Source organism: Micromesistius poutassou (genome assembly GCF_964030765.1).
Source record: "Micromesistius poutassou genome assembly, chromosome: 9".
Classification (NCBI taxonomy): domain Eukaryota; kingdom Metazoa; phylum Chordata; class Actinopteri; order Gadiformes; family Gadidae; genus Micromesistius; species Micromesistius poutassou.
The window spans coordinates 17,220,637-17,234,354 of NC_140279.1; the positions used below are offsets into that span (position 1 = coordinate 17,220,637).

At 48.3% G+C, this 13,718-nt stretch overlaps 2 protein-coding genes across 2 annotated transcripts in view; both read right to left on the reverse strand.

The window, feature by feature from the left end:
• The window catches only part of ccdc17 (coiled-coil domain containing 17), a gene marked incomplete at both ends in the record, with an annotated part of 6,716 nt that extends 5,777 nt beyond the window's left edge, over positions 1-939 (reverse strand). Inside the window, one exon of the mRNA XM_084472950.1 lies at positions 745-939. Within this exon, the coding sequence (XP_084329076.1) occupies positions 745-939 (195 nt within the window). The remainder of the gene's footprint in view (positions 1-744) is intronic.
• Positions 940-1,570: 631 nt separating this feature from the next.
• On the reverse strand, positions 1,571-13,454 carry ankmy1 (ankyrin repeat and MYND domain containing 1). Its single transcript, XM_084472886.1, has 20 exons — positions 12,871-13,454; positions 12,209-12,355; positions 11,358-11,594; positions 10,944-10,982; positions 10,171-10,418; positions 9,649-9,865; positions 9,377-9,541; positions 8,522-8,773; positions 7,455-7,633; positions 6,705-6,876; positions 6,130-6,270; positions 5,493-5,630; positions 5,215-5,322; positions 4,731-4,862; positions 4,412-4,525; positions 3,872-4,022; positions 3,412-3,544; positions 3,171-3,251; positions 2,329-2,486; positions 1,571-1,861 (listed from the first exon to the last, which is right to left on the reverse strand). Exons 1-20 carry the CDS (start codon positions 13,093-13,095, stop codon positions 1,710-1,712), a joined length of 3,189 nt encoding a protein of 1,062 aa, XP_084329012.1. The 5' UTR covers positions 13,096-13,454; the 3' UTR covers positions 1,571-1,709.
• Between the last annotated feature and the right edge of the window lie 264 nt (positions 13,455-13,718).

A 13,718-nucleotide genomic window follows, 5' to 3' on the forward strand; every position in this document is an offset into this window, starting at 1 on the left:
GATTGAATCAACTGTAAAGGTCTGACTAAGATAGCAGCTTAGATAAGATATCATTGTACCCATCACAGGTACATGACATGTTGAGCAGGTATAACTGTAAGCATGGGGGACAAAGATAAGCACGAGTTCATGATAATTGAATGCACACCTGAGTATCTTGCCGACCTTTTCGCATCCTCCATCCATTCAGCGGATTGTTCTCCGGTCCATCGTATCCTTCTACTCTGTCGGGATTCGGTACGACATCAATGATTCCCTGGTTATGGTTTCCCTTCTGTTGGCAAGATTGTTGACTTCTTGTCTATCAAAGTATAAACACATGCAAACATCATAAGTTACAAGTTTGGTTAAAAAATGTTTAAGGCTGAACGTTTAAGCTATTACAATGAACATAATATCATATAAGGCTATTTTATTCACCTTTACCAGTAACACGTTACAATAAGAGTATATTTATTAACTATTAATTATCATTAGTTAACGCAGTAATAAGAATTATTATATAGCATTATGGTTCGTTGTTTGGGATTAACCCTAATCATATTAAATAATGTAGAAATCAATACTTTAACATGAACACCATTAGTCAATTATTACTGGACAATTATTGAACCATTACAAGTTAGTTAACGCCTATGACTGCATTCATAAATTAATAAATGGTAAATAATATATAAATAATGATAAAAAATAATTAAAAAAAAATGCTACATTTATATATTATCTTAGTGGTGTTCCCCTTACCTGTATGAGCTCTGGTGTCGTTGTTCTCTGAGGCTCAACACCTGCTCCGCCGTCTGAGACCAGAGTTTCAGGCTCCCTGCGTGCTGCTGCTCCAGGGTCTCCTGCAGCGTTCCCCACACAGAGCTGAGCCTGATGTCGCTGCAGCAGGCTAACAGAGCTGAACACCATGCTGCAGTCCTCACAGGAAAGGGCCATCAGCCTTCTCCACACTTGTTCTCCAGTTGTCACCACACTTGCCTCCAAAAGACAATTTTGTACAGTCCCTCTTACTCCATGTTTATTCTCCAAACTATTTTTTGAGTAGTCCCAAGAAATGTCCATTCCATTAAGAGTCCAAAGAGAGAGTCTACAGTAACCAGATTTAAGACTAGCTCTATCGGTTATATTGGGCTGGGAAACTTTGTTTGCTCATTTGTTTGTTTGTGGCAACGGTCACTAAGTCCAGGTCATTGTTGTTGTGAGGGTGTGGAGAGCTGCACCATGAGTGAACAATGTGTGTAAATGTGTATCGCCATATACAGTTGAGTTCTCAACTGGTTGATTCATTATTATTCATTCATATTATAATACCAGTGTTAACTTGTCCTTACTTACCGTGGCACTTCATCAGTGTATGTTGTGAAGAAGAACTTCACGTTTCTACATTGTATTATATTATTTTATTCATTTTTTATGGCATGCAGGACAAACACAGGCAATGGTTTACTGGAAAGTATTATAGTCCCGCCCATTCCACTACCCCTGGGGTCAAAGGTCAGACGTCAAGGATTAACCCTCATTTATGGCGTGTCTTCCTTTAAATCATTTAATATCCCAAGCTTCTGAATCACTATAGGCTTATGTTGTTATAGTATCATACAGACATTCATTTTCTGCTGTACTGATCTGAAGTTATTATTAATAATAACTTCTTCTTATTAATTATATTACTTTTTATTATTATTAAGTTATTATATTCTACGTAGTCAGATGAAGCTGTAGTTTTCCGTGGGGTCGATGTGAACTTCTGGAGCCTTCTCTGACGCCTTCTCTGACGCCTTCACGGGTCTGGGAGCTCGACTGGATTTGAACCTCTCTCTCTGTGGGGGGGAACTCGTTTCTCTGGCTAACTTGCTCCCTAAGAAAGAAAGAAAAGAAAATATGTACACAGTAAGAGATTGTTTTGACAAAGTTGTTTTTCCAAAAATGTATATTAAACGAAAACCTTCTCCTAATATCGAATTGAATTGAAAACTAAAAGCAATTAAAAACATCACACAGTCAAAGATCGGTCACTAACAAACTCAAATCATCCAGATTAAACAGATACAACTACAGGTAAACAGAAGAATAATGTTTTTTTTTTCAGTGAACCAATACACAATATTACATCTATATCTACATATCTATCTATATATCTATATATGTATATATCACTCTCTTTATATATATATATCTATATATATTATATAGATATATTATATATATATATATATATATATATATATATATATATAGATATAAATCAGGTTTTATGCTCAGTGAGAGTTGCATATGATCCTAATCTGTTGCTGTAATCTGTTGCTGTAACATCAGATGCCCCACCTGGCCGGCGGCACTCGTCCCGGTGTCTCTCCTCCCAGGCCTTCAGCTTGCAGCTGCCGGAGCAGTAGAGCACCTGGTGGCAGCGGCTGCACGGCTTCAGCTTCACGAACGCAGAGCGCCCGCACTGGTAGCACGACCTCAGAGGCGTCCTGCAAGAGCTGCACACACACACACACACACACACACACACACACACACACACATTCAGAAAGGCTCCTCTCCTCGCCTGGCTAGTCACTGTTGGATTGGCTGCTCTCTATCGAAGGACATTTAAGTCACCATTAAATAAATAAATGTGGGTCAATTACATTAATATAAGTTAGTAGCAACTAGTGGTGAGGTGGCAGACTGCAACCAACTGACTACCTGACAAACAACATCTCCTAAACATGGGTCCATTAAAGAATGCACACCCACTCATTAAAATCCCCCTCATCCACAAACCACCGAGGCCATTCCCTACACTATTTCACGCTTTGATTAAAAGTATGTGTGAAGAGAGAGAGAGGACACTTATATACGATATATCTAATATAAAATGCCACGTGGTGTTGATGTGTGGAGCTTCCTCTGGACAGCCGTTGACGTAGATATAAAGGTCTCATTCTAAGGCAACAAAAACACAACCATTCTCCTTTTCATGGGACTACACACTAATTAAAACATCCTTTTGAATAGGATATCCCATTTTAAGTCTCCTTAAAGACACCTCTACACAATGAACCTTTAAATTACCCATATCATGCTTTTTTGGGGTAAATAATTGCATTTGGTGAGACTACTAGAATAATACTACACTGCAGGGACTGGGGTGTTTTTATGTGAGCAGGTAATGTGCTCACCTTGTTCTCTGCTCCCTGCTGTCAGCCCTCGTGTGGCTCTGCTCCGCTGCCTTGCCCTCGGCTGGGTCAGGAGCTCCACCACTAGGAGAAGGTAGTGGGGCGGCAAGGAGGAAATAAGGAAATAAGAGCACAATCGGTCAACAAAATAAGGACAAATCTAACTTAAGTTACTGGGAAACACTTTACAATAAGCGTAATGGTTAATTAATGAATTAACCATGAATCAACATTAGTTATATACATGTCTGTTTCATGGTCTTCCACCGGAGACTCAGGTCTGGCTGTCTCCATGGCAACAGTCACCCTGGGGCCACTCCCCTTTGGCACATTGGCTCCTCCCCCTTTATACACAAACTTCTCTTTGTCGCGGGCACCTATCAGAGGAAGAGCTCATCAGAATCACACTGAAGCACGCCCAGCCACTATCAAAGGAGGCTATCATACACATCCTAACACACAGACACACGTCCTAACACACATCCCAACACACAAACACATCCAAACACACACCCAAACACATCCAATCACACAAACACACATCCAATCACACAGACACACATCCAAACACACATCCGATCACACAAACACACATCCAATCACACAAACACACATCCCAACACACATCCAAACACGCTTAAGAATCAATCACCAACATCCCCACATTGTCCTTCATCTCTTGTGATGTGGTTCTGTGTACTGACTGGCTGGCTGGCTGTGCTCCCCTCCTCCCCCGCGGCCGGCGGCCCTCCTCAGCATGGCGGCCATCAGCCCCAGCAGGAGGCCCCGGGCCCCGTGGACCGCCCTCTGGCGCAGGTTCAGGGCGTGGTAGGAGGTGTGGGCGATGCATTGGTCCTGGTCAGGGGACAGCAGGGAGACAAGGCTGAGGGTTTATATATGTGTGTGTTTATATGTGTGTGTGAATGTGTGTGTGTGTGTGTGTGTGTGTGTGTGTGTGTGTGTGTGTGTGTTTATATGTGTGTGTGTGTGTGTGTGTGTGAGTGTGTCTGTGTGTGTGTGTGTGTGTTTATATATATATGTGTGTGTGTATGTTTATATATGTTTGTGTATGTGTTTATATATGTGTGTGTGTGTGTTTATATGTGCATGTGTGTGTGTGTGTGTGTGTGTGTGTGTGTGTGTGTTTATGTGTGCGTGCGTGTGTGCGTGTGTGTTTATATATATGTGTGTGCGTGTGCATGCGTGTGCATGTGTGTGTGCGTGCATGCGTGTGTGTGCGTTACCTGGTTGAAGCTATAGTGTGCGTAGTCCACAGCTGTACCGTAGGCTCTCTTGTGGCCGTCCCCGACCAGCACGGGCATCCTGATGTCAGCCCCCGCCTTATCCAACATATCCAACTGCAAGAGAAATATATAAAGGCGCCCCCCCACACACACACACACACACACACACACACACACACACACACACCCCCGAGTATATAACTTGGTTAGTAAGGTTGTTATTATATGGCAGACATATACTGTATCTAAATCATTTTATGTTAGCGTCCCAGACCCTCCTATTACTATTGTTGTCGTTGTTGTTACTGTGTGTACATACCAGCTTGGCTCTGTCGTGAGGGTGTCCGGTGGAGTCGTAGTGGATGTTGCTGAGGGCACACAGGGCACTGCCCACCACCCGGCCCAGTGGGAGGTTAGGGTCTGCACCCGCCTTCAACAGCAGCTCCACTGCCTGGACAGGGGAGGGCTTCAGTTCAGTCTGGTGAATGATAACTAATACATACAGGGATATCTAATCAAACCATCTTGCCTCATCGATGTCCTCAATTTCCTACCACATTGTTTCATTCATGAGCCTTTACTATTAAAAATATCTTCTCGTAATGGTTAATCCACGTAGCATATGGCGCGAATCAGGGCCAAAACTGACAGGCTTAAATGACTGCTTGTGTGCGCACAAATAACCGCACACACACACACACAATCCTCGGCAGTGACATGCCGCGTAACACCGGCGTTACACTTGCAAGCTCACTCCTGGTTTTGTTCACTTTCCAGACATTAGTGTGAGAGTGTGTTGTTACCGCGTCGTTGCCGCTAGCGATAGCCAGGGAGAGCGGGGAGTGTCCGCTCCACAGGAGGTGAGTACTGGCCCTGTGGGCGAGGAGCAGCGACACCACCTCACTGGCGTTCTACAAACACACACACACACACACACACACACACACTGTCAGTCAGTTCCAAAACGTTGCATGATATCGACTCCAAATCGAAATGGAGATAAATACAACATGACTGTTGTGTACAGTATTCTCTGGGGCTGTATTTCAAACACATGGTTGTGAACGGATGGCACACTAACGCTGTGGTCTCTGTCCCTCTGGCAGGCAACGTGCAGCGCAGTCCGGCCCCCTCCTGCAGGGGCCTCTGGGTGGGGGCCCCAGGATGTGGGGGTCACCAGGGTCTGGTTGCAGAGAGCCGTTTGCTGCTCTGTTCTAGTCTGTGTAGCGATATCAAACAGGAGCTCTCAAAATGAGATACAAATATTTATAATTGGAGTATATAACCTTATTCACAGCCTGTTATTAAATTATAATAACCCTGGTATCATTATTGAAGAAAACACTAGGATATATCAGGGAAACACCATTACACTCTAAGGTCGTGTCTCCACCCTCGGAACTTCACCCAGGAACTAAGAAACTTTGAAGAAACACATGCAACATTACTTAAACCCCCAAAAGGCTGCTCGGGGGGAGTACTTTCCAAAAGTACAGGGACTTTGGGGTGGGGCTTGCAGCGGTGAACATCTCTGATTGGTCGAGTACTTTTTTTATATTTTTCAGCCATTTCAAACTCTGCAGCCGCAAACTGAGACTTTAGGCCGCAGTGAAATGGCCGACAACAAGGAGCTGAAGGAACCTGTTAGTCCCTTGAGATGTGGTTCCTGGGCCTAAAAGTTCCGGGTCATTGTGGTGGAAACGCGGCTGAACAAGCACCTTATCCAGGTGGTAGACGTCCTCCTGGTCTTGTGCGTGGGCATCAGGGTCAGTGATGGTGTGCAGGAGCAGCTCTGTTATCCTGGGGCCCTCGGGCCCCGACAGGCCTGCAGCGATGTGAAGGGGATAGAGGCCCTTCCACTGCAAAACAGATATATATATATATATATATATATATATATATATATATATAGTGTTATTGGGGTGGGGCAGCTCCTTGGGCTTTGCTGCTCTCCCTCAAGCAATGCTTCGGGCAACAGCAACATCGCCTTAAAACACTTAAAGCTAAAGGAAGCTAAAGGAAGCGATTACCTGTAATATAAAATCGCCCCACCGATATATATATACAGGTGGGGCTCTAATGTTGATATGTCTGGACATGCTCTGTGTGGTACCAGGTGAGTGAGGAGAGGTCGGCAGAGGGGCGTGTCCTCACCTCAGAGGGGTGTGTCCACACCTAAAAGGGGAGGGGTCTGTCTGTGAGAGGGGGAGGTCTGCAGAGGGGCGTGTCCTCACCTCAGGTGGGAGGGGCCTGTCGGTGAGAGGGGGAGGTCTGCAGAGGGGCGTGTCCTCACCTCAGGTGGGAGGGGCCTGTCTGTGCTCGCTCCGCGCAGCAGCAGAGCGCGGACCGCCTCCACGTGCGCCGCCTTGATGGCGAGGAACAGAACGGGCATGGGCACCCTGGAGGCATTGGGGTCGGACCCCCGCTGCAGCAAGAGGCTCAGGGTGCTCCAGCGAGCGCGGTGCCTGCAGAGACACACACACACACACACACACACACACACACACACACACACACACACACACACACACACACACACACACAGGACTCAGCCTGTATTTCAATTCTTAAAGGTCCCATGAGCACGCCACCAGGTGTGAGTGTGATCAGCCGTTACAAGCCGTTTTGGGAATCTTCCCCTTGTGACATCACAGGTGGGCGTGTCCACCTAGATGTGCGCTGGATAGATCAGCCTACCAGCCTACCCGGTGGACTGTAGCAAAACGTTGATCCGTCACACATCTAGGTGGACGCGCCCACCCGTGATGTCACAAGGGGAAGATTTCCAAAACGGCTTGTAACGGCTAATCACAACCACACCTGGTGGCGCGTCATGAGACCTTTAATTAAGGCGGCTCTGGCACTATTTACTCAGCCGCTGCGTGTTTAGTTATCTTTTTTTTATCTGCGTGAGTTAGTCCGCAAAAAGGTATCGACGTCTATCGAGTGGCACATCTCAAAGTCAAAGGGGTTAGGAACTACGGTTCTAGAGGACCTCGATGGTCCCTAATCAGCAGAGAGCAGAGCAGCAGCGGTCCCTCACTCCGTCTTCATGGCGGCCATCCTGCGGACCGTCTCCTGGCTGCGGGTGCGGTGGGCGACGCCGATGCGACTCAGCGCCTCGGCCGTGTGCTGCATCCCGTCCTCCGTCACCGGGACGACGAAGCTCTCCAGGGAACGCGCCGAGTCGAAGAGCGGACGGTCCTCGTTGTCGCGGTACCGCTGAACGACAGACAAGGGGGAGGGGGTCGTTGTCGTCAGCGTTCATCGCCACAGAGGCGTAACGGTAGTGTCGTATACGAGAGCCGCTCATTCGTTTCGGGTCCTTCAGGTCTGCCAGTGGCCATGATTAACATCATCGGATACACCTGTGTGCGCCCCTTCCATTCCACCTCTGGGATGAAGGCCCATGCTGTACAGCAGTGTTGCCAGATTGGGCCAGAGTTCCTCTGTCCCAATACAGTACTGCCGTACAGTAGCACAGGCTAGCTACACTAAGGCCGTTTCTAAATGTGCGTTCTTGTCTGTACTTGTGTACTTGTGTACTTGCGTTCTCGTGAAACGTCATCAGTCGTAGCCCCGGTACTGTTCCAATTCAAAGTACGCATCAAGTCAAGTACAGTCGTAAAAACCTGTGTTCTCGATGCGTTCTTAAACTGGCCGTTCCACCGAGGATGCATCGGAGATGACTTGTGTGGACTTGGGACCGTTAAATATCCCAGGATGCATTTCGCATTCCCATGTTTTAATTATAGGCTATATAGGAACATTTTAAATATATAACAAAAATGAAGGCCTATTCATTCAAAATATTTACATACTATTTTAAAATGAAAGAGGCTGGGGTTTAGTTTTATATAATTTGTTTATATTGTTCAGTAGTATATGCCTACATGAGGCCGTAAAGCAGTTAACAGAGCTGAGGTGGTGACCACATCGAGTCCGCTGCTGTTCCAATTGCAGGTGCGTACTCGCGTCCTCGGAAGTCTGTACTTGGAAGTCCGGACTTTGCCAAGTACGCACTTCCAAGTCCGCGAGTCCGTAGTTCGCGGTACTTGGTATTGAGAAACGGCTTTAGTTAGCGGACAGATCCAGCGCCATGCTTTGTACCTGAGCACCTGCTGCTGCCGACGCCACTTCTCTGGCTCCTCCCACTCGCCAGGTGACCGTGCCCAATGGGATGTGGCCGTCCAGCACCTCAAGACAGCGGAACTGGCCTGGGGCCTCCTCCTCCTCTCCTCCTCCTCCTCCTCCCCCCTCTGTCCCCTGCTGGCTGTCATGAGGTGAGCTGCTGTCTGTGTCCTGCTCGTCGGTGTCCGAGTCGCCTCCGGGGCTGCGGGCGGCGCTGTTGAGCGTTTCCACCTGATACACACCCCAGAGGGAGGAGTCGATAAATCTGTTTTTCAGTGTTATTAAAAAAAACTGTAAAAAAAATAATTGTTAATACTATTTATTGTGTGAGTGTTTTATGTGAGCATTGTTTTAGAGGCTGCATAACCACATTTTGTATGGACCTACGGCACAATAACAATTAAAGTATATTCTATTCTATCGTAATATGTCAAAATTGTATTGGCCATTTAAGTGATTTAAATGAATCATGTGATCGAGTCTAGGTCATGCGTGATTGTCGGTGGACACTCTCCCGAGACAATCTTGTGTCTTGCATTTCTATGTGGGTTGCTTAAGCAATTTGGAAATGAAAAAGAAGAAGAAATAGAAACCAACTACGTATGTACTTATTTCTCTTTACATTTACATTTGAATACCAAAATGATTACAGAGGACAATGACTGATGAGTTCTTATTTTGCGGACTGTTATGACTTGATTTAAATGAGTCACCTCAACTGATCGAGTTGAGCTAGAGGCTAGAATGACCCAGACGGTACAGCTGACATAACCTCACTGTGGACTGGGTCTGTGTGGCAGACAGCGGGTGTCCTGAACGGGATGTCGTCTCTACCTGTGCTGGGGGCGCGGCCCTCTCGGCTACGGTGGTGTGGAGACAGTGGAAGGGGTAGTAGAGGACGTGGCACACCGCGAGTGCGTTCATGCCCTCGCAGTTCAGGTGGTCGATGTCAGCGCCCGTATCCAACAGCAGATCGATGACCGCGTCGTGGCAGTTAACCTTAAAACAAACAGTATGAACCCGGAGCCCGGATAAGCAGATGACGATGAGGGGGATGAGGATAAATAATTCAATCGTTGCGCAACTCTTGAGTCCGCAGGGTTTACCGTAGCGGCAATGAGTGGAGTGTGGTCACGAGCATCGCTGACGTCGGGGCTGACCAGTCGGGTCCGGAGTATCTGGTTGACAGCGTGCCGGTCGCCCTCGCCGGCCCTCTGGATCAGCAGCTCTGAGCTGAGCTCCAAGGGCCCCTTAGGGCCAAACGGGCTCCTGGAGAGAGACAGGACCGCACTCACGTCCCAACCCGCCCGCACTGTCTCTAGCCTGGCACACACACACACACACACACACACGCACACGCACGCGCACACACACACACACACACTTTAAACTAATCCACAAAGAAACATGGTGACACCTGATATTATCATTGATTTCAAGTACCTACATCTTACAAGTTGATTCTTTTTAATCGTTGACCGTTGGTGAACTTAACGGGACTTCTACACCGAACGACATTAACTGCAGTGAACATTATCTGCGTACGTGCGCCCACCTGTGTCTGTGTACGTGCGCCCACCTGTGTCTGTGTACGTGCGCCCACCTGTGTCTGTGTAAGTTGCGCCCACCTGTGTCTGTGTATGTGCGCCTGCATGCGGAGCCTCCAGGGCCGCATGCAGACGAGGTCGGGCTCCGTGTCTGGCTCCGGCTCCCACAGCTCCCCGAAGAAGCTGCGGTCCAGCTCCCTCCTGAAGCCGGGGGGCCGGGGCAGGTGGTCCCCGTCCGAGGAGTAGCACTCCAGCCCAGGGGGCCGGGCCAGGCTGTCCTCCAGGGTCAGAGGGTCAGCGCAGGGGCTGCCCAGGGGGTCCTGCTCCCCCTGGCGGGGGGGGTGTTTGAGAGAAGCGTGGGGGGGGGGGCGGGCAGAGCATTAGCTATGTTTGTTAGCATTATCATTGAAACACCTAATTTTAACATATTACAATTAGGGGATTTTGCTGACGCTTTTATCCAAAGCGACTTACAACCATTCATTCACACACTCACACACCGACGGCGGAGTCAGCCACGCAGGGCGACAGCCAGCTGGTCAGGAGCAGTCAGGGTGAGGGCGTCTCGCTCAGGGACACCTCCACACTCAGCTAGGAGGAGCCGGGGATCGAACTAGCAACCTTTCCGGTGACCAGTCAACCCGCTCTACCTCCTGAGCCACTGTCGCCCCCTCATTTGACTAAATATCAACGTTAAAGAATCGACTGTGCTAAGTGAGAAACAATATGAGCTGTCAATTAGGGCAAGGCGACCACAGGAAACATAATACAGCTGAAGGAGAAAGGCTCTTCTAAGCGGTGCAACTCAAGAGTCCATAAAGTCAAGTGGGTGTTTATGGACCCAGGAAGCTTACCTTGGAGAGTGGCTTTGCAGCGGTAGACAAAAGAGAAGGCTGAGGAGGAAAGTAAATGAAATGAAATGAAAAATTAAATGAACTGAGATGCCTTGTGGGTGAAAATGATTGGGAAAATGATGGTTATAAAAGTTAGGGTTAGGGTTAGGGACTGGAAAGTGTGCTTGAATATGGACAAAATTAAAAGCTAAACACATTATTGTTATTTTTTATTATTTTATAAACAGATAATATGTATCTGTTTATTGTATTCTATGAGATAATTGAAGTTGTCAATACTGTTGATAATGAGCGTGTGTATGAATATAACATACACTACAATACCAAACATGTACTCCAAACCGTCAGTGTATTAAATAATACAGAAAGTGTATCCTCTGTTAAAACATAGTTGGGGTCAAAGCTTTACTGTACCGTGGTCAGGGGGTCTACAGCAGCAGCAGGAGGAGGAGGAGGAGGAGGAGGAGGAGGAGGAGAAGGAGGAGGGCCCATATAGGCAGCATATTCTGGGAAGCTGCTTAGGCTGAAGGCCCCTTCTAGGGAGGTACAGAGCCTGACCAGGTGGTCCCCGCTCCACAGACCCACATCCTGACGACCATCAGCGTACGTTAACACACCTGGGCCAAACTTCTGGTGAGCATGGAACAGGCCCTGGAGAGGGGAGAGGAGGGGAGAGGAGAGGAGAGGAGAGGAGAGGAGAGGGGAAGAGAGGAGAGGAGAGGAGAGGAGAGGGGAAGAGAGGAGAGGAGAGGAGAGGAGGGGAGGAGGGGAGGAGAGGAGAGATGGGGAGGAGAGGGGAGGGGAGAGGGCAGGGGAGAGGAGGCAGGAGGAGAGGAGAGGAGAGGAGAGGAGAGGGGAAGAGAAGAGAGGGGAGGAGAGGAGAGGGGAGGGGAGGAGAGGAGAGGGGAAGAGAGGAGAGGGGAGGGGAGAGAGGAGAGGAGGGGAGGAGAGGAGAAGAGAGGAGAGGAGAGGGGAGGAGAGGAGAGGAGGGGAGGAGAGGAGAGAGGGCAGGGGAGAGGAGGTGGGAGGAGAGGAGAGGAGAGGAGAGGGGGAGAGAGGAGAGGAGAGGAGAGAGGGCAGGGGAGAGGAGGTGGGAGGAGAGGAGAGGAGAGAGGGCAGAGGAGAGGAGAGGAGAGAGGGCAGGGGAGAGGGAGGAGAGGAGATGGATAACAAAATGAAAAACAAAAAACAAAGAATGGGAAGAGGTGTTTCATGGATCCATCCATGACCATATACATGTACCATATACTTGTCCGGACACATACCTGAAAGCTGGATCCATCTGGGAACTCCTTCATTCCATATCCCTCCTTCTTGTTGAGGTAGAACTTGCCGGTGAACTTGTGGCCTGAGGGCCAGCTGTAAAACCCTTCTCCATGGCGGTAGTCCCTATAAAACGCACCCTCATAATACTGCACACAGAAACACACAGGGAGGGAACGGTCAGGCTATGTCTGACAAGGAATCCATGAACGTAATCCTGGAGACTAGACACTTGCAGTGAGTTGCTTTATTAAACAGCCAACATTTTAATTTGAGTTTAGCTTTGGAAAATTATAAAATCGGTTACTTCTGCTGTTATGGAATGGTTGTCCACTGCTGAAGTCCAACTGCAAGGTGTTTCATAACTTAATTACTTAAGGGTTCAAATAATCGAAAAACAACACTGCGGTATGGGCAGATCTAACAAGAGACCCGAAGATTATCTCACAGCAGTTTATCAACATTTGATGACTTTTGATGGTGTGTTGGTGGTTATTCCCAGTATCCAACTCCATCCAACTGTTATATAAACAATAACATATTTTACAGAATCAAAAAATTGGCCTTAAGGTTGGAGTTATTTCTGAAACGACATGAGCAGAACGTGTCCTGGACGGTCTGGGTCTGCAGAGTGGAGACCAGACCGGTGACCAGCCCTCCTCACCTCTCCGTTCCTCCAGGTGAACCGGCCCGGGCCGTGTCTCAGACCGTTCAGGTACTCCCCTTCATACCTGGACCCGTCGGGCCACTCCTGCACCCCGGGACCCTGCCTCACGTCGCCCCACATCGGACTGGTCCACATCGGACTGGTCTTCATCGGACTGGTCGAGGTCGCCTGCCCGGGACTTCCCTGGTCCAGGGCTTCACCGCCGCCGCACTGGGACGGCATTCCAGACGGGGTCTTCGGGGCAGACCGAAGCGATTAGGGCGATTCAGTTCGGGACGGGAGAGGTCGGTGGTCGTTGGGACTAAAGTTCCCGACGGCTGGGTTCACTGTCATGGCTCGTTGTCTTGACAACCGCTCTTTTCCCCCCTGCTCTCGTTCCTCGGTTCATCGGAGCATGTAAACAGTGAGCCGTTCTCAGGGAAACGTGTCATACCGGAGCCGACTATACTCTACCCGGGCAACCGCACACCGGGCAACCGACACGACGGCCTGCTGCTGCGAGAACCGACGTCATTAGATACAGTGTATTACATTTGCATTTGTACAATTATGGGATTTTGCTGACGCTCTTGTTTTATCCAAAGCGACTTCATTCACTTCAACCCTAACCCCTGCTCATGTACACCTCGACACTCAGCTAGGAGGAGCCGGGTGTTCTGACAATTTATGCTCCCTATCAAATGTTACTACCGAGTGGTCTGTCGAATGGTCTGTCCATCTATATATTAACTTAATTAATAACCGTAATAATGATGTCTAGACCAGGAGCTGCAGTCAACATAGCTTTACTGTTCAACATGCCTGAAACATAAAACACTGCGCACACATAGCACCCAGGTAACGCA